Below are 26308 nucleotides of genomic sequence, written 5' to 3' on the forward strand. Positions count from 1 at the left end.
GAAAATCTTCCATTTTTGATAAAGCTCAGTTAAACCTTAGTTCTGCTGTTATGGGCTGAGGCTGCTGCGGGGACCTCATGTGATGTGCTGACCTGCTTTGTCTCCCATAGTTTTGCTCATTGTTGTCTCTCTGTGCTTTCATTTGTAGGTATTAAACACCTACAGGTGTAAAAGATTAAAATGTCCTAAATATTGCCAGAGTTTTTTTATACACATGCCACATAACAAAACACATCTTTATCATATTTGTCATTTATTGGAGTGTAACGGATGTGACTGCTGGTAACAGCTCTCTACTTGAGCGAGGAGCTTTAGGAGTGAAGAAGCGTTGTACGGGAAGAGTTCCTTCGTCTGCAGCCTCGTCACCACCTTGCTGAGCTCGGACAAACACAGGACCGCTGACGTTTCACATGTCACCTTCCCTGACGGCGGCGCCATGCTCGCACATGATGTCTCCTCACGTAACACCGACAAACCTTCTGCTCTTCTTTCCAGGGAGGAGTTTGAATCACTCAGAGAAGGTTTTGATGACTCGCATAGTTTCTGCGTCGTAGATATTGGTGGTCCGAAAGTCTCCCGTTTCACATCAAAGGCACTAAATCTACTTCTGTCACATACGGACGGTCCCGGTTCGACCTCAGAAACCTCCATGTCCTCTGGATCGGACTCATCAGAACTATCGTAATCCACGAGGCGAAGCTCCGCAGTCATCCTTTCCATGGTAGGATTAACATCAGCGGGCCGAACACAGGAAATGACGTCACCTTTGTGTCGCTCACCTCTATTTGTCAGTTTGGACCTATCGGCACCACCCGAGGCAGCGAGTGTCGCACGCTGTGTCGCGTTGTCGCACGCTGCAGCGAATCCCCGCCAGTCGGTCCCGAGATACTTCAGGTAGCGCACAAAGTACTCCAGGAAGCAGGTTTCCGAAGAGATGAGGAAGTCGAGGAGGATGCTGTGGTCGAAGGAGACGCTCTGAAGCAGCAGCACGAAGTGGCAGTGGGGGTTGCAGCCGGACGCGCAGGCGGCCTCCGACACGGTGACATCATCTAACCGCGAACACAGTCTGCAGGAGACGAGCAGGTAACTTTACAAACTCTATCAGTTCATTAAAAACACAATCGAATCTACTGCATATCATGAAGAGTTTTTTTATGATCTCTGGAGGGAAAAATAATAACAGCCTTCAGGAATCAAACCAAACACTTTTTCCCTATTACCTGTATTTCATTATCATGTCAATAAAATAAATGACACATATGTCTGTTGTACCTGTGATTAAGGAATATAGCGAGCAATGCTCGGGCAGCCTCCATCATGTCATCGTCCTGTTCTGCAAACAGAAGGCTGATCCAGCAGCAGCGGTGAGTGACCTCCGGCAGCTGGACACTCAGGAAGCCCCATAACCTCTGGAGATACCCAGAAACCTCGGCGGCACTGTGCCCTCCTGCTGTGAGAGGATAAACAGGTGTCAGCACGGCCACTCGACTCACACAGGAAAGGAGCTTTTATGCTGTATTATTTCTAGTTTGGCATTTTGCACAAGTGTTTGAAAATTTTAAATCATCAAGATCATTGATCACGAGACCCAAAAATTATACAGCAGCATCGTCGATTGAATGTGTCCCCTTGGATTTAAACTTCTCCTCTGCATCAAATGGTGCGTTCATGAGCAAGTGGGAAAGTTCTGCTCTCCGAGTGGGAGAAATCACCTGAAACACATCTCAAACTGAAGTCTGACACGACGTCACTCGAGATGGAAATGTTGGTGGTGAAAGGAAGTTAACTGCTCAGAGCCAAACATAAATCCCTTCATGGTCAGTTTAGGTCATCGCGCTGTTAAACAATAAGAGTTATTATATTGATGAACAACGTAGAAATGTACTGTACAAAATAATAAAGACCTTGTAAACGCCATTTGTTCGCTGTGGTGGTTGACACGGGTTGTTTGTCACTTTTCAGTATTGAGACAGCAGACAGAACAGGTTGTTCTCATGTGAACGCTCACAACTGGGATGTCGGAGGTTACCGAAAACGCACCGTCATTACAGTTAATTAGACCGATCACACTGCATGAGGAATCGGCTCTTATTAAAAAGCTCCGCCGTGAGCTGTCGGAGCAGCAGATGGTAAATTTATCCGTGTTTACACATCATTCATTTGGAGTCTCTGGCTACCTGATGAGTGCAAGAGCCGTGTTTTCCTTTTGATCTGTTCCAAAATGTAAGAAAATAAATGAATATATATATAAAACAAGGCTGCTTTGATCAAAACTGCTCAACATTTAATCACTTTAAAGTTCTCATTGTTTTCAAGCACCGACTCAGGATCAGTTACAACACGTACGATGTCCAACCTTTTGTCTTCTGAGAGCTCCTCATGTTTAGTAACATTTATTCACATAGCTGACCTCCACCCAAACCAGCTGAATCAACTTCTTTTATGTGGACAATAACAAATAAAGACATGTTTTCTATCACAACAGTTTCAATTCAACAGGATGTGCACACTTTTTTCTGTATGCACTTCTTTATGTGTTCAAGTGATGGTGGTGGTTATTTTTCTGTATCTACAATTACACAGATGTGCTTCGAGTGCATTGCATGCAACTCCCGTGTGGCCAAACTGGTTTGAAAAGTGTCAAATAAAATGTCCTGTTATATGATTAAACAGGAAAATCCAGTGTTTCCTTTCGATGCGTCGCCCCTGGCCCTCCTGAAAGAAACACTATTCTTGGTCAAAACCTCATATATGGTTGCACCCTGTGTGAAACTGGAGGGTCGCAGCAATCAGTCAAATTGCAGAGTTACTTTCATCTCTCAGTCACTCAGTGACAGACACTCTTTATAGCTCCGCCCCGCTGTTGCGGTCGAGCTGAAAATAATGTTAATGTTATTTACCTGATTTATGAGCACCTGTTTTTTTTCTTCAGCTCAGTGTGAGAGGCACTGTGCACCAGCTTTGTGTTTCTCATTGAGGATTCTCACCTGTTGCACGGGCTGTTTGGATGTGAAACTCGACGGACTTGAGCAGAATCAAGCTGACCGCTCTCAGCATCACACAGTCCGGTTCGGGACTGTCCTCCCCCCGGGTTTGTCTGGTCCCTCCAAAGAAAGCGTCCTGCTCCACCTGAACGGTCTGTAACCAGTCATTAGCCACCGCCGTCAACACGCTCCGAGTCAGCAGGCTCATGTCATAGCTCTGGTTCTCACGAGTCCGCTGGCCGGACAGCGCTTCTCCTAAAGCCCAGTCCTCTCCGACCTTCTGGAGCAGTGCCCTCTTCAGGAGCAGCACCGCTTGCTTTTTGACAAAATACTGCGAGGAGCAGCTGACGGTCTTCAGGAGGGCCGAAGAGTGAACATGGATCCTCAAACCTCCGCCACACATCAAACCGGCTGCCGTCAGCACCTCCAGCAGATCCAGCAGGAGGCAGGACGTTGCTCCCCAGAGTCGGCTGCTGGTGAAGTCCACCGGAGACCGCCGTGCTTCTTCCTTCTCTTCGGGGAGGAATCTTAAACATAAAGCACTTAAGCTGCAGTCAAAAGCTTCCAGAAGTTTCTGAAGGATGTCTAATGGAAGAAAAAAAACAAGCATGTAAAATGAGAGATTCGACACAACGACAAAATAAATATCTTCCTGCAAGGCTGCTCTGCTTTGATGAGTTACCTCGCTGGCATTCAAATCATTTTGTACAATACAGTTTTAATAGGTTACTTCACTTTCATCCTGTTCTCATCCAGCAGTTACATTTAGATACATGAGAAAATAGCTTTTTTTGCCTTCACTTTTCAGGAGGAATAAAATGTTCTTTTTCAATTGTAAACAAATTCATCCACAATTGTGTGTTGCTAAAAAAAAAAAAAAAAAAACCTCAAAAGGTATCTTTGTTGAAATATATGTGTATGTTTTGAGTTGAATTATTGTTATTTTAAAGACCTAACATAAGATGTAACATCAGCTGTGTTTCTCTTATTGTAGCAGATTTTATAAAGTTGGAAGTGACTGACGTGGTCTAGTTTTTTTTGGAAGAGAACTTTACTTGAAACAGGAAGAGACTAAAAACATGATTTGAACTTCTGCTGTCTGATCAACATGAAATCCCGCTGTGACTAAAACTCTTATTATGGGTTCACACCGTCAGTCCGTCACTAAGATCTGAGTTGAACTAACACCAAGTTTAAAAATGCACACAAAGCGAGCAGGTTTTACCTCGATGAGCTCCTTTAAGAAGTTTCTTCATGACTTGTGTCAGCGACCACAGACAGGCGTCCAACTCAGGACCAGGACAGGAGCCGTGAAATGTTTCCACACACTTCTCCTGCCAGACGGGACTGACCACTCCCTGAGAAACCAAGGCATGAAAACACAGATGCATAAAATGTTGGAGTAGTGCAGTAATCACTGCTGATCTGCCTAATTTAATATGTTTGATTTCCCTCTGTAAACCATCTCTCTGTTTGAATTTCATCTTTCTCTCCGTGTCAGTTTTTGTAGGGCAGAATTAGTTCCAGCTCTTCGCACGCTCTTACTCACGATACATCGCTTATAATGGAACTAGATGGGCATGTTGTGGCGTACAGAGCTCATACTTCCCTGTAAATTCACAAGAATACTACGCAACAGTAAATTCACATGAACGTTTCTAAAAACAGACAGTATCTTTTGGACAAGGCTATCAAGACTGTGAGGTATTAGAGCTTCTTGTGTTATAGTTTTAAATCATCTTCTTCATTATAATTTTGTTTTTGTCTTATATGGTGCAATAATACGAAAAACATTTCACTTGTCCGGTATATTGACAATAAATGACAATGAATCTAAATTTGATTGACAGTGAGCTATTTAAACCCGTCATTTTAGACACAAGAAATGGATATTTGGACACGTATCTAACAGAAGTATGCTTCTAAAATCAGGACTGACGGCCTGAGTACTCACAGATTTGTGGAGATGGTAGAAAACACACGTTGATGCGCTCTTTGCAGCCAGATGGGAGATAATCTGGTCCTCGGACTGGAAGTGGTGGACCTGCGGAGTGGCGGCATGTTTATGACGTCACTGCTTAAAGCACGTATTACGCTTACTTTCTGTTTTGCACTTACAAGCTGCGGCATGAGATCCATCTCCTCACACAGCAGCCTCTGGGCTTCCTCGTAGTACGAGGCCGCTGGTGGCGGCAGCCTGTGAGACTGGAGGCTGCAGGTTATCTTCTCCACCAGAGTCAAAGCGACGCAGGTCAGCTCCGCTCTCTCTGCGGGAGAACGCTCACCGCGCACCGGGCCGCGCACCGCGGAAAACATCACACGCGCTACATTCGCAGCACTTTGGTCGGGACACGATCCCGAGAGAAAACATCTGTACACATCTGTCACACGGTTAAATAACGGCTCCATCGGTGGGCTGGTCGCTGCTACCTCCTGCACGAGCTCCGTGTTGACAATGTGGAACTGCCTTGTGACGCCTTGTCTTCTTCAGATGGCAACCAGCTTATAAGACATTTACCGCCACCTGCTGGACTGGAATATATGACAGTCTATAAGCAGGGGGAAACATTGAAACTAAATATTTTCCCCTTATGCCTATCTTCTTCAAATATTTCATTAGAACTGGAGAACTTTTCTGTAAAACTTTACCAAACAAACTCTTTAATATTACATCCAGTCTTTCTTTCTTCCTTCGGTAGTTTTACCAGCTCACGTCCTTTCTGCCTGTAACTGTTGTACTTATCTTTTCCCCCCCAAACCTTTATTTGTGGTAAAATAAAGTTGGAGCCTCATAGTGCTTTAAAATTTGACAGCCTATCACCATCACTGATCTTGTAATGTTGCCACAACACTGGTTGACATGTAACAATAGTTCAGATCCAATACTTCAACCTGAGGTTTGTGTGTGTGTGTGTGTGTGTGTGTGTGTGTGTGTGTGCGTGCGTGCGTGCGTGCGTGTGTGTGTGTGTGTGTGTGTGATCCACCTGTATGTCTGCATGTCACATGGTGGATTGACATTAAAGAAGTTGAAGTTGAAGTATTCGGATAAGATGTAAAGACCAAGCTACACCAATAAAACATAAATAGTTCATTTTAAAATGCATTTTTCAAATAAATATTTGTTCAACTTTTTACTGAATGAACTGCATTTGCAGTATTGTTACTACAGTATGAAACCACACAGCAGAGACAATAATTAGAGTCAACTAACTGTTAGAAAGAAAAAGATTTCATCTTAAATGACTGTTGTACTGTTTTGATTGTGGCCCATTTTATCAGACCGTTGTGTCAGCTCAAAAGGGCAACTGCTGATACTCCGACTCATGGTTCCAAATCAATTGATCTTTTTCCCATTTTTTTTTTAACAAATAGATATTCAAGAGACCCATGCCAATTTCTACATCATTTGATCTAATGCATAGCTTATAAGATGGTCGTATGAATCATTTACCAAAAAGTGGCCCATTTCAGCTGACTTCTTTATACATCAACAAAATCTGGCAAACACAAAGCCAGTTGGTAGACGGTGTAGGTAGTGTACAACAAACAGAGCTATTTCCAGCCTTTTTTTTTTAATTTACAAAATAAAATGTGTATAAGTTTAATATCTCATTTATGAAGGTTACAAATATTGCACTGACATCAATGATTCTGCATCTGTTGATAAATTGTTTTGCCACAATAATCAGGCTATTGTACATCATTTCATCATTCATGCTGTGTAAAATGTAAATAAAAACAGGTTGTAAACAGAGATTCCACGAATTGTACATAAGATAAGATGAACCACCTCCCCAATGACTGTTACTGTCATGATATGATATATTTACTCCGGGTGTTCACACAGTACGACGTAGAGCAGACGGTTCAAAAGGCAACGGTTGAAACCAGAAAGTCAGGCTGAGGAACAACAATTACACAAAACACAATCTAACGACCGGAGAAACTCATTAAGCAGGCTGACTAAGATACACGAGCAGGCGGGAAGACAGTTGGATGCAGGTGGAAACAATCAGGGCAGAGATAAGTCATCACAGACGAGGGCAGGAAGTCAAGACTCCAGAAAGGAAGGTGGCTCTTTAGAAAACCAAGATAAAACAGGAAGAAAAGTAAACCAACAAACGACCTGAAGCGGGTTGTGACAGTTAGGAGGTTCCTCTCAGCATCTCTTCCACTTCCTCCCCTTTCACACACACGCTGACTTTACAATAATCTGATTTTTTTTTCCCCTGTCTTGTTGACCATTTGTGCAGATCAGTTTATTAAATCAACCATAAAGAATACAATGTTTTTGCACATTCACAACCAGTGTATCATCTTTAACTCTGACATCCTTCACACGGTGGCAGCACCTTTTTTTTTTTTTCTCTGCACACATTGTCACTTTCTTGCGTGACACTTTTTTAGCTGCTTCAGCATTATGTGATGCCTAGAGAGATCTTGACCTGCTGTACCTGTGCTCATCCATTTTATTCAGTCTCATCGCCTTCCTTTGCTGAACTCTGTACAGATCACTAATAGTGACCCAGTCCGCAATACTTTGTCTTTTTTTTTTTTTTTATCTTACCCATCAGTTTGATTATTGATTTATTTTATCAGTTTTATCAGGATCAACTCACTGAAGTTTGCACCATCTGAAGTTTAACATGTATGCTCCTCTCGACCGTCATATTGTTGATGTTCCTTCTTCACCATCAGTGTCTTCTGTATTTGGTGTGAACTTTGTTGGCGTTGTTTTTTTTGTGCGTGTTTGCCTCTCCTCACCTCTCCTGCCACCAAATTCAATCCCCATCTCATTTCCTTCTGCCACCTCCTGCCCGTTCACAGTCCAGCGGCTCCCCACCGCCAACCTACCGGCTCCTACAGACCCGCAGCACTGCAACAAATTGGTCACAAATTTAAAATCAAGATACTGACTGAGCCAAATAAAACAGACGTGTCCCACATCAGCCTTCAGAATAAAGCGCGGACTGACTTCAACTTGTCCAGTAGATGTTCTGTCAGTTTTGAGGATATTATGGAGCTTCTATGGAGCTTTTATGGAGGACGATGAAATATACCCCAAACATCTCATTTAAATCTTCAAATTGTTGTTTATTTAACTTGTACATTTTCTGAGGGATATTATAAGTAAAAGAACAATTTTAAAATGCATAGTTTTGGATAAATTCAAAATATAATTTATAGCAATGATTTACCCAGTGCAGTTTATTAAACTGTTTCTACCCGATTCAGAATACCATTATTTTGTGAATTTTGGAAATGACATCTGAATTTATAGTGAACCTGTTGATGTCAAACCGCGGTGTTTTGGTACAGACGCATGAAATAAGGTTTCCACTTCCCTGATACCTGTTAACCTGAGCAACCAGTCACTGTAGATATTCAACTTAATTCCCAAGAATATTTTTCATTTAGCACCAAATCACCACTCAAGTCATCTCATGAGACAACATTTACCAAACTGCCTAAACAAGCATCACATATAGTTTTAAAGATGAGTGAATAACAAAGGAGCCTTTCAGGAATTTTTTTTTTTTTTTTTTTTTTTTTTTTAAAGATTAAAATGTACCAAATAGAACAGACCCCCAAACACTCTTTATGCCACTTTGACACTCACAACCGTTCAGCCAACTGAGGAGCTGCTGAAACCTGCTGAAATAATACCCACCGTCTGGAAATATATCATCTACCATTACAGACCAATTCTTCTTACTTCTGTCCTCATGGATAACTTTCATTCAGGTTTGTAAACGCTGAGAAATTCTGTGAAAGAGGAGAAACTGTCCGATGGAATTTTGATATCTTACAAATTAATCACTTTAAACATTCACATTACACAATATTCATAAATACTTTACCAGCTTTGAGATGCTGTGCTGACACTTCTTTAAATTATGTAGTATTTTTTTGTATTTATGCATATTCATGTTGGCACAGACTTTATCAATATTTTTGTTTTGTTATTTGGATTGTCAGTCATGTTTTAGCACCTTAATCTTTTATATGTTATATACGTTTTTTTTTCTGGGATTATGTAAGGCTAAATTTAAAAGGTAAATGGATATACTAACGGTGTAAAGATAGTGGAACTTGTGAAGCACAAAGTAAAGTTGGACAAGGAAGCTTAATCCTGGGAAAATTGCATTTCTGTATTTGGTGAAGTGCTTTACTCTTGTCTGTAACAGCTGACCAATTTACAATGATACACCTATTGAATGCTTTTAGCGTACAGCTTTTATCACATCTTCCAGAAAACATGGCAGCACATCCACCTCTGGACACAGAACATTTTCTTCAACAGTTAAGAAGTTAAGAAACCTAGATTATATATTTTCCCCACTGACCTATCTGCTCTTTTTGTAACAATTGGAGCTTTATATTGTAGATTTTCATCATAAATGTTCCTGTTGTTCTTGCTTGATCTAACCAATATTTTAAATGTTCCTCACTGAGCTCTCTTTCCTAGTTGTAGGAATATATTTACGCTGGGTGCTAAATATCCATAGTATCTGTAATACCTGCTGGACTGGGATATGTGTCGCCTAGCTAATCTGTACTCTCCTACTGGGTTTTATTTCCTCTAATTCAATTCAATTCAATTGTATTTACATAGTGCCACATCACAACAAAAGGTAATTTCATGGCACTTAACACATTAAAGTCCTGACAGCAGAACTTTACAACATTATACAGAGAAACCCAACGATTCCCACATAAACTGGGAGGGAAAAACTCCTCTTTAAAACTCTGTTAAAAAACAGAGGGAAGGAAAAACTCCCATCTAAGAATACTTCTTAGTTAAAGACATTTTATTAGCCTTCCTGTGTAAACAATAGTTTAGTTCACCATGTAGTAATATGAGACTGTCCTTAATTCATTTAGCATTTAAATGAAATGTTTTGTTAGCATCAACACTGAATGTATTCCGTTTTGGTGTGTTTTTTTGCAAACAGACAGTTTTATGGTCAGTTTGGAGTTGTCAACGGGGGATGCTTTTATTCTGAAAAGCTGGAGACGGAAGTCTCATTGTTTTTGCTGTTGGGGTCACAAGAGTAGCTACTTCCAGAGACTTTGTTGTCAAAGGTTGATTGTTGAACAGCGAAATGAAGCTCGGCGTTACCCACGAGGGTGAGTAGGGAAGTTTGAGAGACATTAAACATCGGTGTGAAGTTTCGGGTTTGAGTAGAAACGGACAGAAAACATGCAGCTCTGACTCCTCGGCTGGCCGTCTGGAAGCTGATTGGCTAACTTCAACGTCTGACAAGTAAGTCTTTGTTTTATAGTCATTAAAGCTGCTGTATTTCTCGCTAAATATGTATATCTAACTTTGACGTTGATGCACTCGGGTGTATTGTGGTTTCGTTGTACACAACTCCTCAAATACCAAGGGGAAGAAAAAAAACAAGGAAAAACCCCCTCACACAACATAGCGAGCTAGTTGCTAGTGAGTTTGTTAGCTTGCTGGCTAAGCAGCCTCAGCTAACAGCCGGAGAGAAATCCAGCCTCAAATCACAGGTTTTCCTCTCCGAGTCTCGTGTTCCTCACATTTTCTGCTCCGTGTGACACCAACGGCCTTCATACTTTGGCTTTCTGTTTGTTATTTGACTTGTTTACCTGTGCACGGTTTGCATTGTCGGTTTTATTAGCCAATCTAGCCACTCCATTGTCTCTTGTTTTTTTCATCAGCCGGTGACACTAAAAAACAACAACTCGTGTTTAATGTGCTGACCTGAATCGTTGCTAAGTTTTCTGGTTATTTGCAAAGCTTCATCAGTTTGGGTTTAAACTACAAGCTCATTTTAAGCTTGAAGTTTGACATTTGTATTCCTCATTTAAGTTAATTAATAGTGGTGTGTTTATACTGAGTAGTAGGAGGACATCTAGGACACATTCATCATCATGTTGGACTTTACTAGAGTATTTTAAATATTTAAGTTTTGCTGACTGTTTAAAAATGCTAGTGTGTGTGTGTGTGTGTGTGTGTGTGTGTGTGTGTGTGTGTGTGTTTTGCAGGTAGAGTAGCTGTCTTGTCCTCCTGTCAACCCTCCTGATTGTGCATCTACAGGTCCAGCTCCGATATGACTAAGAGAAGTCCATCTCTTCAGCTGGTCAAAAGGTACTTTAAAAAAAAATATTGTTATTATTATTATTATTATTATTATTATTATTTTTATTTTTATTTTATTTTGTCATACTGACTTTTACCTGAGAGTGGTAAACAAGAGAAATTTAAATATTCAATTTCCCTTTTACGTTATTCAAAATTCTAAATCCTAAGTTGAAGCGGTTGAAACGGCATCTGTTCTTTAGGTTTTGGATATAATAATAATAATAATTAGAAGAAGAAGCAGCAAGTTTATTTTCTTTATGAGCAGCTTCCCTGATATCTAACAGGTAGTTTGTTCAACAGCTTTGGAGCAGAACTGACAAAAGATGAATCCCCAATTTTATGTGAACATTTTGAATGTCCCGGTGCACCGTGGGTCTGTTTATTGTTCGCCGGGTGTTTATATGCTGGTCATGTTAACACGTCAGAGAGTACCGGCCATGTTTAAAGTCTCTGGTCGTAAACTTTGGCAGCTTGTGGACGTGAGCACATGAGAAAATGTCAAATCAAATTTGTTTAATTACATTTTCTGAGGTGTCGAAACCATTTTATTTCAGTTTTAAATCCTGCAAAGGGGGTTACTGAATATCTATCAAAGAGAAGATGTCAATTTATAACAACCATTAATGAACTACCATAATGCAGCGACTCACTGTGACATCAAATCAGTCAGCAGTGTGTTCATGTGCCAAAAAAAATTCAACTTTGGCTGTAATTCACAAGCAGTAAAATGTCCTTTTAACACAAATTTATATTGCAGTTGTACTTTGATGTCTGGTTATGATATGATCAAGAATGTCAATGACAATTACAACTAGTAACTATTTTTTATAATCCCATTAAGTTTTAGGTAGTTTAGGCACTCAAATGTTTTGAAAATAATGTTTTAATATACGAGCAGTTTTTTTGTTTTTTTTCAAGTATTGTGTAGATTGTGTCGTAGTTTGCATATAAACAATGTCTGTAACTTGTAAGGAGAAAGTCTATATTTTAGATTAAATCTTCTACAATGTTATTTATGTTAAAAATATGAACTGACATTCTCTTTTAACTGTTAAAATTTGAACTAGAGTAAATGATAAATTCAAATTATTTTAATTCATTTAAAGCCAAAATCACAACACAAGTCATGTTAACTTAACAAAACCTTCCAACATTGTTCTATATTTTCATTTTATGCAGCTCTATTGTCAGCTTCACTGAAAAAACTGAAAGCTGGAGCCGCTTTCTTCATTTACCATTGGTCAGTAAATTATGCATCATTATTGTGCACCGCTGGCCAGATGTAAACTCAATTACTCTCACAGGTCCCCATGAACACAAGAAGTACCCTTAAAGCTGGAGGGTATCCCCAGAAAGTGAAGTGTCGTGACTTGTACTTGGTTCTGTCCAACAGCAGGACAGAAGAAGGTGTTGGGAGGGTTTCCTGCTCCCATACCACTCATTTATATATAAAACTATAAAACTTAATCATCATTATTACAACCATGGTAACTCATATTGTAGCACTTGTATGGAAACAGACTTCACAACAGATTATGAGGCTTCCTCATAGTTCAAAGGTCACCGAGGGGGGTGATGAGAGTTCATCGCTCCTAAAACGTCAAACAGTCAAAACTTCAACACGGCTATCTGACATCCTACGACAACTTCAACGGTGACGCTCCTGTGTTCAGATTTTCCTGTAACATTATCACGCTTGGTACGCAGATATCAGCACGAACCAGCATGGGTGGCTGGGAGGTCGTACGTGGTGCGAGTCACACCTAAAGATTTCTTTCGAAATTGTGTTTACAGAATTAAGCATGAAATGGATCGAAATTTACACGTCACTGTAGATTTTTAGAAATTGAGAGATTTCCAAACCAATACTTTACGATTACATCTGTCATCCTGTAACAGATCTCCTACTTACCATTGTGATAAAGGATGTGTGTGAGGGTGCGGACAGCTTCATCGCACATTACTTTATACATATCAGTTCATAAATACTGTTATGTTTTTTCCGTCGGCATACACACAACAAGGTGAAAATGACAGGCTGAATATGAGCAGCTGATCCCTGACAGGTCTTTGCTGATGGAAATTGGTGCTGAAGCTCAGAGACTCAACATCGTCTCCACGGAAACTCACTCAACACTGTGCCTCAATAGTTTTTGACTTTGTCTCTCAAATCTTAATCTGGATTAGAAATGTTGTGCTCCAGAGGCTCGTAGGCTCGTAGCCCAAAGAGAGGATCGGGGTTCTGCTAGAATTTACTGTCGCCGGTAGATGTTCCTTTAGAAAAGGCCTGCTCAGGCCCGTTTAGGCCCACATACCAACTCAAGGGACAATTCTTTAAGAACCAAATTTAAGGGTCCTTCTTAAAAGTGCTGGCTCAAATTTGACTTAAAAAACTCAACAAGCAAACATGCATGTTATTTAAACTGGTGGTCCACTTTCAGAGCAGAGAGTCCGATCGGGTCACAAACCCCTTGGAGAGACTTTAGACCTTATTAATCCCACAGTGGGGAAATGTAGTCGTTACAGCAGCATAAATACAAAGTTAGGGGGGGGGGGAATAAAAAAGGTGCACACAATAAGAAAAAACTACAAATACAATATAAGATGGATAAATAGAATTAAAAAAAAGAAGTAAGACCAATGAATAAATACACACACACGCACAAAATAAAAATACAGCTTGGGATGAATGGAGAGTGTCAGGTGCTATGAGTAAGTCAGAAACTTGAAAGCAGGCATGCTGCATGTTCCCCCCAAGCCCTCCAACACAGTCCTGACAGACGTTAGGTACAGATGAACCTTTCCTCTTCTGACATGTGACAGGATGCTGAACCATCACTGCAGAAGGAACCCTGAGCTCCACGAGGAGCTGCAGATCCAGGCTGCGGTGGCGGCGGGGGACGTCTGCACGGTCCGGAGGATGCTGGAGCAGGGATACTCCCCCAAGATCCGAGACGCCAACGGCTGGACGCTGCTCCACTTCTCCGCTGCCAAAGGCAAAGAGCGATGCGTTCGGGTGTTTCTGGAGCACGGAGGTCAGCACCGAGGTTTCGGCTGGGTTTTTAGTTTTTCATGTGTTGCTGCTGAAGTTGGTTTTTCATGTTAGAATTATGCCATGAAAAGGTTTTCTTTCTCAACACCAGAGGGCGCTATTTTACTGGAAGACATTCATTCAGCCCATGTTGGCTGAAAGCTGCTAAATGTCACACTATACGGACCCATTACATTTACATTCAGACAAATATCCTTTAAACACTTACAAATATCTTATCTTTTCCTAAGTCTGTGTATGTTTGTATGTGAAAAGCATTTTTAAGTGAGAAAAAAACCTTAAATTATCACTACAAATCACCACAATTAGTCACGATCGTGTCACTAAATGTCATTTTCGTGAGGTCCAAACATCAAAATTAAAAATGGGGGTTTCTCTGAGATGCAGTCAAAAAGACTATGAACATATTGCATCAGACAACTTTCACATCAAATCCACATTGTTGAAGCGAACAGCTGTAAAGTTACAGGGAGGTAATTGATAGATGGCTGTCAACGCACTAATCGTTGCTTCATAAATATTTATCATTTGCCACAAAGTTCTGGCTGAAACATGCACTTCTTCAAATATCAATTTCTTTATCATACAGTAATCGGTTCTAATTTAAAATCCAGGTTTCTCCTGTAACGGTCCGTGCGTCGTTTATCTGTGTAGAGGTTTTGTTATCGACCTCTCGACGCCCGTCGTTGACACATGAAATATTTAAGTTTTCCTCGTCTTGTTTACATCTCGTGTAAAAACCCTTTAATTTGAACTGTATCTGAGGACCTTTCCGATGTACCAGTGAGGAAGGTGGTGTGTTTGACCCTCCTTTCTCGTCCCCTCCCCGCTCCTCTCCAGCTGACCCCACAGTGAAGGACTTCATCGGCGGCTTCACGGCGCTCCACTACGCCGCCATGCACGGCCGGGCGCGCATCGCCCGGCTGATGTTGGAGTCGGAGTACCGCAGCGACATCATCAACGCCAAGAGCAACGACGGCTGGACGCCGCTGCACGTGGCCGCCCACTACGGCCGGGACTCCTTCGTGCGCCTCCTCCTGGAGTTCCGGGCCGAGGTGGACCCGCTGAGCGACAAGGGCACGACGCCGCTGCAGCTCGCCATCATCCGCGAGCGCTCCAGCTGCGTGCGGATCCTCCTGGACCACAGCGCCAACATCGACATCCAGAACGGCTTCCTGCTGCGCTACGCCGTCATCAAAGGCAACCACTCGTACTGCCGCATGTTCCTGCAGCGGGGGGCGGACACCAACCTGGGACGCCTCGAAGATGGCCAGACCCCCCTGCACCTGTCCGCCCTGAGGGACGACGTGCTGTGCGCCCAGATGCTCTACATGTACGGCGCCGACACCAACACCAGGAACTACGAGGGCCAGACACCGGTCGCCGTGTCCGTCAGCATGTCCGGGGTCAGCCGGCCGTGTCTGGACTTCCTGCAGGAGGTCACGCGTAAGTCTCACTTCAGCGCTCCTCCATCCGAGCACGTCTCGCAGCTTTTATTCTAAATGTGCCGAAAGCTGTATCTGCGTGTGTTTGCTAACAGGAAGTGGGCGGGGGGGTCGAAACTTAAAGCACGAAAAAGAGGGGTTTTTTTTAATCGTAAGTTGAGAGGAGAACAATTTTTCCGAAACGTATAGAGTGAACGATGGCTGCTTGCCAACACCAGGTTATAATGACCGGTGTTCAGTCACGGAAACAATCCCGGGTTGGAGGAACAAGAGCGCACGTTACCTGAAGCAGTACGATCCGGAGGGAACAATGGCCACATTCCTCCGCTGCCCCTTGAACTTTGATATCAAAGATATCAAAGAGCGGCGCGCTGACTCAGACGAGCCCTTTCAGAGACTCCAGAAACCTTCAGCCAGATCACATATCTGCCGGGTTATTGATTACACCGCTGCCTCCTGGATTAACTCATGTGCTATGAAAGGGCTCATGTAAAACAGACTGACAAGCAGCCGGCTCCTTTCTGCCGCTGCAGCCATCACTGCTGCTCCGCAGCTTTTTCCCACGTCGGAGGTACAAAGATTACAACTTCAGGCAAAAACCAAAAAGCTCAGACGCTCTCACACCACGCGGAGAAAGTGTCACCTTCAAATGCTTTTTTTTACACTCCAAGTTTGTGGTATGATGCAGCGTCCTGTGCAGAAGTCAAGTTTGTACATTATTTGTATTCTTTTGGTTTTTAAGAAGTGAAGAAAGGTTGGAGGTCGATCACGATAGCTTGCAGCTCAGAGTGAAAAGCTCCTTCTTGAGTTTGGAGTTGTTTTTTTATGCCCGTCCGTCAGAGCGGCACCGAGCTTCAGCTAACTGCAGCCCGCTCGACGTGTGTGTGTGTGTGTGTGTGTGTGTGTGTGGGGGGGGGGGGGCGTGATGTCACTGCTCAGGCTGATGCGTGACCGTTACTATGGTGCTTTAACCAGCGCTCGCTTCTGCAGTTCAGAGTTTTTGGGCATTTTAGTGTCCTAAGTTCATCTGAACTCCTTCATGGGGAGGAAACCAGAGATAAATCACTGAAGAGCCAAATATCGATCCGCTCTGGTCTCGGTTCTGCTGTCAGCACTGGAGAAATATCGATTTTGTATTTATTATTGCTGCAGTAAATTTATTTTCTGCATATTTGATCTCGCAAACTCCCGTTTCTGATCAGGACTTTTGTCTGATGTATTTTTTGCCAATCCAGAAGAGAAATCTATTTCTCAGCACCTGTGTGCAAAGGAAGAGGCGCGCGCGCACACACACACACACACACACACACACACACACACACACACACACACACACACACACACACACACACACACACACACACACACACACACACACACACACAGGCCCTGCTCTTAGAGACAATAGCAGAGAGAAGTGCTCTTTGTCTTTTGCATGTACGGGCAGAAACACGAGCGATCTGTCGAAGCATCGAGGGAAAGTCCGTCACACACGTGGTACGACATCTGGAATAAATCTTTGTCAGTTATTCATAAATTCATAACATCTCTGACAGCTCCCAACTTTAAGGTTGTTTTTTTTCTTCCTGCAACTAACTAATGAAATCTCACTGACCTTCAGTTTGTAATGGTATCTGTTTATTCACAGAATTACAACCTGTTCAGAAAATATCATGGTGAATGGCATTTCACTGTTGTTATTATTATTGTTGTTATTATTATTATAATCGCCCAAATGACCCTTAAAGGAATGAAACAGAAGGGTGTTGTTTTTTTTGGTTGATCAACACTTTACAATCATGTTGGATTTTTTTTTTGCTTCGCTTTTAAAAAATGAATATAATGCATTCATGTGAAAGCAGCATTTTACTGTTAAAGTTAGTTAAGGCGAATTGTTTTTATGTCTAGCTGCATCTAATAATAAGATATTTTCTTTATGAAGTAATCTGCTAATTGTTTTCTCAATTAAATATACCGTAGAAGTGTTTTAAAGATTTCCCACGATAATTTTCAGCATACTGGAGGTCTGAGACGGTGCAGCCAGAATTATCCTATCTGAACCTTAATCTCTCACACACACACACACACACACACACACAATCACACACAGTCACACACACTGCTACATGAGTGAGTGAGTGAGTGTGTGTGTGTGTGTGTGTGTGTGTGTGTGTGTGTGTGTGTGTGTGTGTGTGTGTGTGTGTGTGTGTGTGTGTGTGTGTGAGAGTGTGTGTGTGGGGGGAGGGGTGTGGGGGGGTGTGGGGGTGTGAGTGAGTGAGTGAGTGAGTGTGTGTGTGTGTGTGTGTGTGTGTGTGTGTGTGTGTGTGTGTGTGTGTGTGTGTGTGAGTGAGTGAGTGAGTGAGTGAGTGAGTGTGTGTGTGTGGCGCCCATTGTTCAGTCTGGCAGGCAGGAAGTGCAGCTTGTATGTAATACTGGTATTAATCACGTGTACGTGTGATGATAACCACCAACATTCATCCCACTTTGCTGTGATTCTGATCCACTGACCAGTATTTATAACACACTTATCAAAATATACATACTTTTTTTTTTAATTAGCTGTTTTATCAACAACTCAGTTTAATGAATTAGTTTAAATGTATATTTTCTTATTCAATAACACGTGCATTAAAGTATGTGTGTAAGGTAAGAAATCAAAGTCTGAGTTTTTGCACATTTTCCATTGTGTGCTGTGTTTTCTTCCTCGTGGATTCAAAACCCAACAAAAACATTTTGAAGTCAAGCGTGCAGTTTTTTTTGTTTTTTTTTAACTTTCTGATTTCCCTGATTTATTTATTTTTTGTCTCAATGTTGTTCTTTTCTATCTGTTTTGTGTTTGTTGTTTTTAGATCCTACTTTGTGCTGTTGCCTTCAGACAAAGTTAATAGAGCTCGCTGTGTTTCAGCCATTATGAAACATTCATCATCCTCAGTACTTCTGAACTATTTCACAGAAGACCCAAGTGTTTTTTAAAGTTAGGAAAACGCTTTGAGATATTCAGGTCTGAACGTTGTGCTGCCGTCTCAGAACACAGAAGATGAGCGATAACACGTTTATTTTCAAACATCACAGAGTTCATGGAAACGGTAAACTGTGTTCTGAAGGAGTCGTCATATCTCAGTGTTTCCTGTGGAGGAGGGAGAGAAGTCACTTTACCTACATCACCCTGATAACACATCACTTCCTGGAGTGATGCGGGATTTTCCTCAGTCGTTTGCATACATCTGATAACAGAGTGGATGCTGAGTGATTTTGGGAACTGATTCCTGCCGTTGGGAAAGCGTACAATGAAAGAGGAACCTCACAAGGGTTTTGCTTTTGCTTTTCCAACACAGACAGGCTGCAGTCTCATTAAAAACTCATTATTAACGGCGGTGTACTTCTGGTATTCCTTTACATCTTGCAGTTGTTTGTTTTCTTGTGAACTCGGTGTATATTTTTTAATAATATTTACAGTATGTTAAATCCAGAAGACACTTTGGCTCACGGAAATGTTTAACTTCCACCAAAGAACTGCGTTGTGACGCCCTTGCGGGAGAGCTGCGATAGATAGTACAATCTTTTTTTTCTTTTTCTTTTTTTACGTACGGCAGAGACTAAATGCAGCTTGTAAAATATTGAACAAATGATAATAACCTGGTATGTAGTGATTTGTGCCATATTGTAATTTGTGTGCATCAACACAGTGCTGGTGATGATGAGGAGCAGAACCGGGCCAATTGGAGGCTAAATGGATTTCTACCATCGCAACAAATCCGCTCTTGAATTTGGCTTTTTGAATGCGATGGAAATCATTTTCCTTTTTCTTCTGAGTTCAGGAGGCTCGGTGGGCCGGCACTGAACATCTGGCATCTGTATTGTCCAGATGTTTTTGAGAAGATAGCAGGGCATCTCTTAATTATTATCATTATTTGGGCTGCAATGGTATGTTTTTCTGTCTTCCAATGGTTTCAAAGTATTGTATTTCTGTGTTTTGGCAGTTTATTGTCTCTGAAGGAAGTAGTGACTGAAATGCAGCACAAGAACACTACATTTTATCCAGCAGTCATTTCTCAGCTGCTGCTCTGCACCAAGTCTTTGAATTTAAAACCACGAGACCGTCTGACAAAATCATGCCCATAATTTAATGCGTGATTTAACCGCTTTGCTCTGATTTGAGCTGTTTACATGTAAAATTATTACTTAGAAAGTTACAAACAAAACATGTAAAATCTGTAACTTGCTAAACAGCTTTCAGCAGGATATTGACAAACGGCTCTACTGGGATATTTTCTCCAGTAGAAACCAACTTTGCTATAGAGAAGAAGTCTCTAAAACTACTTTCACAAAAATTAAACTGACATTTTAATTGTACACTGTAACATTTATTCACATAGCTGAGCTCCACCAAACCCGCTGAATAAGCTTCTTTAATGTGAACAATAACAAACACATACTCAACACGCATACTCAACCGGTAGCTCGTGAGCTCTCCGGTAGCTACTGGTTGTGACTCCTGGTATAAATTGACATAAGGGTCACATACAGAGATAAAATCATCACTGACCTCGACTCAAAAATCTTTTAGCTGCTTTGAACTCATGGTTTTGGTTTCACTTCCCTCAAAACTTTGCTCTCGACAAGCTTTTTTTTTCCAGCAGCAGCAGCAGCAGCTGCTGGTTGGGATCCCCTGCTGTAGGGATACTGACAACACAACAAGTGTTATCTTTGGCTTTGCACTACTTTAATCTGTTGTAACTAATCGTCCAGCAAACACTGACTTCTCTGCAGAAAGTAAATCATCCCACCAACGTATCAGTCAGGCCGCAGCGATGAGCTCCTTTCCAGACGATAATAATAACATGTGTTTGTGTTCATCTTTCAGGACAGCCTCGGACTCTACAGGACTTGTGTCGAATAAAAGTCCGTCACTGTATTGGCCTGCAAAGCTTGAAATACTTGGAGGATCTACCGATTGCAAAGGTTATGAAAGACTATTTAAAACATAAGTTTGACGGTGTGTGAAGCTCCAACAGTGGAGGAGACGGTGACTCAAGCCTCTCCGCTATCAGACTATGCAATCATTCTGCTGCCGGTCTCGAAGGAAGGTCCACAGGTCTGTCCGTACATGCTGAAGGAGAATGATTCTGTTTGTTGGCCCAGTTCAACACTGCAAAAATAGTTGTTGGTCTTTTTTTTTTTTTTTTTTTTTGCCTCCCTTTCTCCGTTCTGCTTTTTTTTTTTTTTTTTTTTTTACAAAAATGACTGAAGAATGGAAACGGATACACCTCAGGTGAGCAAAGGTTTTTGTGGTTTCATGGGAAAAAAGACACCTCATTTGACTGCAGATAGCTTTCTTACTACAGTCAGCATTTCTACCATTTACTTCTCGTACTGTCAATGTGCATGGTGTTGACCTTGCTGGGTAAGATTGTCATCAAGTGCAAACTGTGAAATAAGCATACTGGCAAGTACATTGGCCATCAATCTTATTGACCTTAAAGGATTTTTTATTTAAAGTGCTGCAATGATCATTACTTTCTTTCTGGTTAAAAATCAGCAAAGTGTTAATGGTAATAAAAACGTGACAAGGTACACTCCCTGATTTTAGTTTTATTACCCAATAGCTTCGTCTAAATTCCAAAATGTCTTGGTGTCAAATGTATGAATCTCCACCCACATCTCCAGTTTCCTTTTTACCAACAGCTGATTAATCAAAAGCTGATTGTTTTGGGATCTAATCTTGAAAAAGCAGCCGTGCTGTATAGAAACACGTTTACAGTGTGTCATCCTGTTGGAACAGAAAGCAGGAATAAAAACCAAAAGATGGAGCAACAGATGGCTGGAGGATGTGGAGTAAATGGTGGGATGGATTTATGTCAATCACAGACCGTAGCCTCAACATACTAAATACTTCAGGAACACTAAAATAAACAACCAACCAACATTTCCTATCTGCCACAAATCCATTTGGTCGTCCCAACAGTCAGATTGTTGAAGTCCAGACAGTTAATCAGGTGTCACCACCACCTTAAATTAAATATAACAAAAAAAGACTCCTCTGTTCTGTGTTCCAGATGACGTACTTCCTTTAGTACACAAACTAATAGTTCTCTTCCATGTTCGGACTCTTGCTGTGTAGAGCAGGAGTTTAGACAGAGTCGAAATGTTTCAAATCACACAGTGCGGTTCTGCACTGACAGGAAATGACCTCATCATGTGACCACATCAGCCTCCAAAATATCTGCAGCTTTAATTATTTTACCCAGAAATCAACATGTTTTTGTTTAACACACTCAATAAACACACTGATTCTTCTGTCCAGCAGCAGCAGTGGAAAAGAAACACTTTGTGTTCAGGAACAGCTGCAGCTTCCTCACACGCTTTTAATTTGAAAATCCTTTACCTCGGTGGCCCCGCCCCCTTCCTCTACGGAGCCAAGATGGCGACCGTTTAGGGTGGAAAGTGTCCAGAGTTTCACACTTCTTGTTCTGGAGCGTTCTGAGTGATTCATCCTGGAACTTGTAGTGTTCTGATGGTTCTGTACTGACAGAGAGAACACACTGATGGACTCAGAGTAGAGAGAGGTGGTACACAAGAACAACATCTGGAACACAAGTACAACATCTGGAACACAAGAACAAGTACAACATCTGGAACACAAGTACAAGTACAACATCTGGAACACAAGTACAACGTCTGGAACACAAGTGCAACATCTGGAACACAAGTACAACATCTGGAACACAAGTACAACGTCTGGAACACAAGTGCAACATCTGGAACATAAGTACAACATCTGGAACACAAGTACAACATCTGGAACACAAGTGCAACATCTGGAACACAGCACTGGTGTAAATGTGGATCAAACGTTCACTTTTAAAGTTAGCGGTTGCCAGTTTGGAGTCCAAATTGGGCTCAATCTGCTGAATCAGCACCACATCTACATGTCAGGTCTGGAAACTAAAGCACGGTTCAGTCTGATTACCAGAACGTCCTCTCAGCTCACTGCTGACGCTGAACTGAATTTTAGAAGATCAACAATGAGCTGAGAGGAACTTTTGGGGATTCGAGCGTCTCTTGGGTGTTGTACCAGGGAGTGTATCTTTAAGAAACATAAACACAGGATTGGATTTACCCCAGCGTGGCTTTACATTCCTTTCTCCTGATCAGCAAGAAGAACTCACACAGACAGACTCTCGTTTTATAAGCAACATAGTGTGCAGTGGAAATGATTTTGGAAAATAAGTTCAATGCTTGGAAATAATTCAGTGCTGCCATTTAAAGTGAATTACAAATCATATTGCTTTACACATTTCAATGCCATATGTAGTACATTTGAGTTTGGAGTGATTGCATTTATAATAGAGAAGTGTTCTGAAAGACCATAATTTACTCACTAAAGCGGTTGTTGGTGCGTCAGTGTTTCCGGTGACGCTGATCCACAATCAGAAGCTTCCGTCAATGTAAATATGTTACATGGACAACAGATATTTTTGTAGAATTTATTTAAGCAATGATCTCTGGTATTCTTAATGTATTTAAAAATTGGAAAGTATTGTGATCTGTTTGGTGTGACTCAAGTATTTCTTTTGTGTGTGTGTGTGTGTGTGTGTGTGTGTGTGTGTGTGTGTGTGTGTGTGTGTGTGTGTGTGTGTGTGTGTGTGTGTAACACTCTTTAAAGAATCATTTGGAATCGGGTGTTTTCTTTGATTTTTGCAGCAGAAATGTTGGGTGCTTTTCTTCAAATTCATCCTCTGTTGCAGGAAACTATCGTGGAGGTTATACTGTGAATTCTTTCACTTTGAAAGTTTGAAATAAACTGTAGGATTTGTTGTCTTAACAATGCCACACGAAAATATTTCTTTCTTTTGTGCGTGTTGTAAATGTGTAGTGAAATTATGTCGTGCCTAAATTTGGTTTTCCTAAAATGAAAAACAAATCCATTCGGATAGTGTTCACCTGCATTAACACGACAGTGTCATTTTCATATTTTGAATTTGCATGTTTTGTCTGAAGCTTTGTATTAGGACATTTTAGGAAAAGCATCCATTTTGAAATGCAAACTCTGAGCAGGTAAATGGAACTGAGACAAATAATTCCCATCGCTACCAAAATGTTCAGAGCATCTACAAACGACCATTAAGTGGATTAACATGATGAAATGCATGCGACCCTTTTTTATTTTTATATGAATAACCACAACCAGAAAGACATTCAAATATCTCCCATTTCATTGCCTTTCAACACTTGCATTTCCTTCCTCAGAAAACATTTGCAAAGCTGACTTTTCTTAACACTTTGAACTTTGACCCTGCATGACTGGTGCTAGAATGGATCAGTAGGAGGGATGCCCTGCCTGTGATTGGTTGTTACAATGTAGGCGGGTTAGAATAAGCATCAAGAGTTGAGATAAGGGACCAGTCGATTGACAGTGAAACAACCAATCCCAGCAGCATCTAGTTTGGAGCCTGCGTCCCTCTGACTTCCATCTTAGCACCAACCACCCTGCATTGTTTACATTCTTGTTTACCACTTAGCACTCTTCTTCTTTGCCTTTGTGGATGCGTTGCTGCATTTAAAATGGTTTGTTCAGACCCCTTCACTTTCTGCACTCTGCGTAACATTATAGATTTCATTTTAAAATGATCAAATTGCCAATTTCCCCACCAGTCTTAGCTCACTAATCTGTAAAGAAAAGTGAGAATATGATCAAATTAAACCCTGAAATCTGTCATGCACTGGTTGTGAGGTAACAGACCCTTTCCTGTGGCAGTCCAAAACATGGACAGGTGCTCATGTTTGCTTTAACAATACTTGAAATGTGTCTTGAACATGATGAGAGTCAACCTGTGGCAAAAATGAGCCGACAGGGCAGGTTTGTGTCTACAGGCCCACAATTAACACTGCAGGTCAGGACAAAAACTAAGACCATGAAGTCCAAGGAACTCTCAGGAGACCTGTGACAGAAAACTGTGGTCAGGCTCAGGTCAAGGAATCAATATGGAACCATTTCTGAAGTTTTGAGTGTTTCAATAGGCCTTGGATTTACATCGAGGTGACTCAACAGTCATGATAACAGCTTTGTAAGAAATGGCCGTCTGCCAAATGGCATTTAAAGGACTCCTGAGAGGACAGTAGGTACTGCTGATACCATCCCCATCAGGTTGTCAGGTGCTTCTTGGTGGCAGGTACAGAAAGACAGGTCAGAACTGAGTGACGGATCAATGCAGCCAAATACTAAGAAGAAAACCTCCTCCACAGTCATAATGACCCGAAGCATACAGCCGAGACAACGCTGAGGTAGCTTTGGGACAAAACCCACACTAAAATTTAAATAGAAAATCAGTGGAGTGATCTGAAGATGGCCGTTTAGACACCTCACGTGCAATCTTAGCAGTGAGATGACTGAATATAGTGGATGCTGCTTCCAGTCCTGAAAAATGATTCAAATGCAGAAGTGCCTTAAGCTGCAATACCAGTGAGTGCCACTAGAGGTCGGCTCCAAAAAGCCTCCGGCTCCATAGACTCCCATTCAACTTCTCTCATCAAATCCAAAGTGAATAAAATGTGTCCATCAGTTATCTCGGTGTTGTTAGCTAAAGTCACTCCTTCTTATTAGTTTTCTGGAGGTCCATCTGAAAATAATCCCTCATTCATTAGAAAAGAAGATTCAAGAAGACCTGTTTTTGGGGGCGTGTCTGTTTGATTGACAGGCCTGTGGTGCAGTCAGGTTACAGCTATCGGTGGGCGGGACGTAGTATCGTCAGGTTTCCAATCAGATCAGTCGGATCCACCGCTGGCTCCTCCCCAGCTCCTCCAAATATGGTCACTTCCTGCTCCAAACCACTCCGAACTAACAAAGATGGTGACGGACAGAATCTGAACTGGAGGATTCATAACGTTCACAAACCAACGGGTGACGTCACCGCTGGTTGCCGCTTGGTGAAAAAGCCTTCAGAAACTCAAAGTTGTAATTGCTGCTGAAAGGGTTTCGACAAAGTATTAAATTAAGGACCCGGATACTTTTGTGAATAAGATTCAATCTTTTATTTTTAATGAGTTGGTAAAAATGTCTTGTTTTTACTGTGTCATTATGGGTTATTGAGGGTAGATTATTGGCAAAAGTGTCAGTTTTACACACATGAAGTTAAATCTACAACACAAAGTGTAAAAAAAAAACAGGTGAAGGGGTCTGAATGCTTCCTAAATCCACTGTATTCAGCTGTCAATCAGTGGAATAATGCGTGACAACTGGCTCGACTGTTTATCATGTGACCCTTGCATGTGTGTCTGCCTGCACATGCATGTGAGAGAAGCCCACTCGTCTAAAAACTTGTTTCATAGCTCGTCCAGAGCTTAAAAAACTCCACAGGGTTCGTTTCATTTAAAACAGCCGTTCTAGATTTCACCGACACCTGTTTGTCAAAGGCTGATTAATTGAGGACCAAGTTCTCGTCAGGTGACATAACACCCAGTAATATGACACCAGGAAATCACAGATGTTATGTAAGAAGAAAACACATTTCAAGTATGTGTTTAAGTGGGTTTTTTCTGCATTTTGAAAAGAGTATTTGGATAACATATTGCACATAGTTTTTTCTATTTCCGTCAAGATTCACCAAAGCTTCATTGCACAATTACACAGATTTCAGACCTGGATTTTAATGAGACTGTCTCGCTCAAGATTTCTAAACATAAAGTCCGATGTTCATCCGACTGTGTTTGGTCT

The 26308-nt window shown here is 41.5% G+C and overlaps 2 protein-coding genes across 4 annotated transcripts; one reads left to right on the top strand and one right to left on the bottom strand.

Moving 5' to 3' along the window:
• Window positions 1-234: 234 nt before the first annotated feature.
• On the bottom strand, window positions 235-5438 carry lins1 (lines homolog 1). 2 transcript variants are annotated; one of them, XM_069711475.1, is made up of 6 exons: window positions 5103-5438; window positions 4939-5028; window positions 4210-4342; window positions 2988-3569; window positions 1273-1447; window positions 235-1066 (listed from the first exon to the last, which is right to left on the bottom strand). In XM_069711475.1, exons 1-6 carry the CDS (start codon window positions 5391-5393, stop codon window positions 250-252), a joined length of 2088 nt encoding a protein of 695 aa, XP_069567576.1. In that variant the 5' UTR covers window positions 5394-5438; the 3' UTR covers window positions 235-249. The 2 variants fall into 2 exon arrangements, with proteins under 2 accessions (XP_069567576.1, XP_069567575.1); XM_069711474.1 differs by having other exon boundaries at window positions 1273-1450.
• Window positions 5439-10039: 4601 nt separating this feature from the next.
• On the top strand, window positions 10040-25338 carry asb7 (ankyrin repeat and SOCS box containing 7). Of its 2 annotated transcripts, none has more exons than XM_069711463.1 (5): window positions 10040-10251; window positions 11001-11103; window positions 13921-14132; window positions 14990-15595; window positions 20459-25338. In XM_069711463.1, the coding sequence occupies exons 2-5, from the start codon at window positions 11066-11068 to the stop codon at window positions 20596-20598; spliced, it is 996 nt and encodes a 331-aa protein (XP_069567564.1). In that variant the 5' UTR covers window positions 10040-10251; window positions 11001-11065; the 3' UTR covers window positions 20599-25338. The 2 variants fall into 2 exon arrangements, with proteins under 2 accessions (XP_069567564.1, XP_069567565.1); XM_069711464.1 differs by having other exon boundaries at window positions 11053-11103.
• The last annotated feature ends 970 nt before the right edge of the window (window positions 25339-26308 follow it).

The sequence above is a fragment of the Brachyistius frenatus genome, unplaced genomic scaffold (genome assembly GCF_029030835.1).
Source record: "Brachyistius frenatus isolate BFR_SWC_R1_liver_20210118 unplaced genomic scaffold, ASM2903083v1 Contig_100, whole genome shotgun sequence".
NCBI lineage: Eukaryota > Metazoa > Chordata > Actinopteri > Embiotocidae > Brachyistius > Brachyistius frenatus.

Bases quoted from the DNA above. Each gene is read 5' to 3' on its own strand.
- lins1 (XM_069711474.1), bottom strand. From the start codon at position 5,393: ATGGAGCCGTTATTTAACCGTGTGACAGATGTGTACAGATGTTTTCTC. The intron at 5,029-5,102 runs GTAAGTGCAAAA...GCCACTCCGCAG, and splicing joins TGGATCTCATGCCGCAGCTT to GTCCACCACTTCCAGTCCGA. The intron at 1,067-1,272 runs GTACAACAGACA...CGTCTCCTGCAG, and splicing joins GCTATATTCCTTAATCACAG to ACTGTGTTCGCGGTTAGATG.
- asb7 (XM_069711463.1), top strand. From the start codon at position 11,066: ATGACTAAGAGAAGTCCATCTCTTCAGCTGGTCAAAAG. The intron at 11,104-13,920 runs GTACTTTAAAAA...GACATGTGACAG, and splicing joins TCTCTTCAGCTGGTCAAAAG to GATGCTGAACCATCACTGCA. The intron at 15,596-20,458 runs GTAAGTCTCACT...TTCATCTTTCAG, and splicing joins CTTCCTGCAGGAGGTCACGC to GACAGCCTCGGACTCTACAG.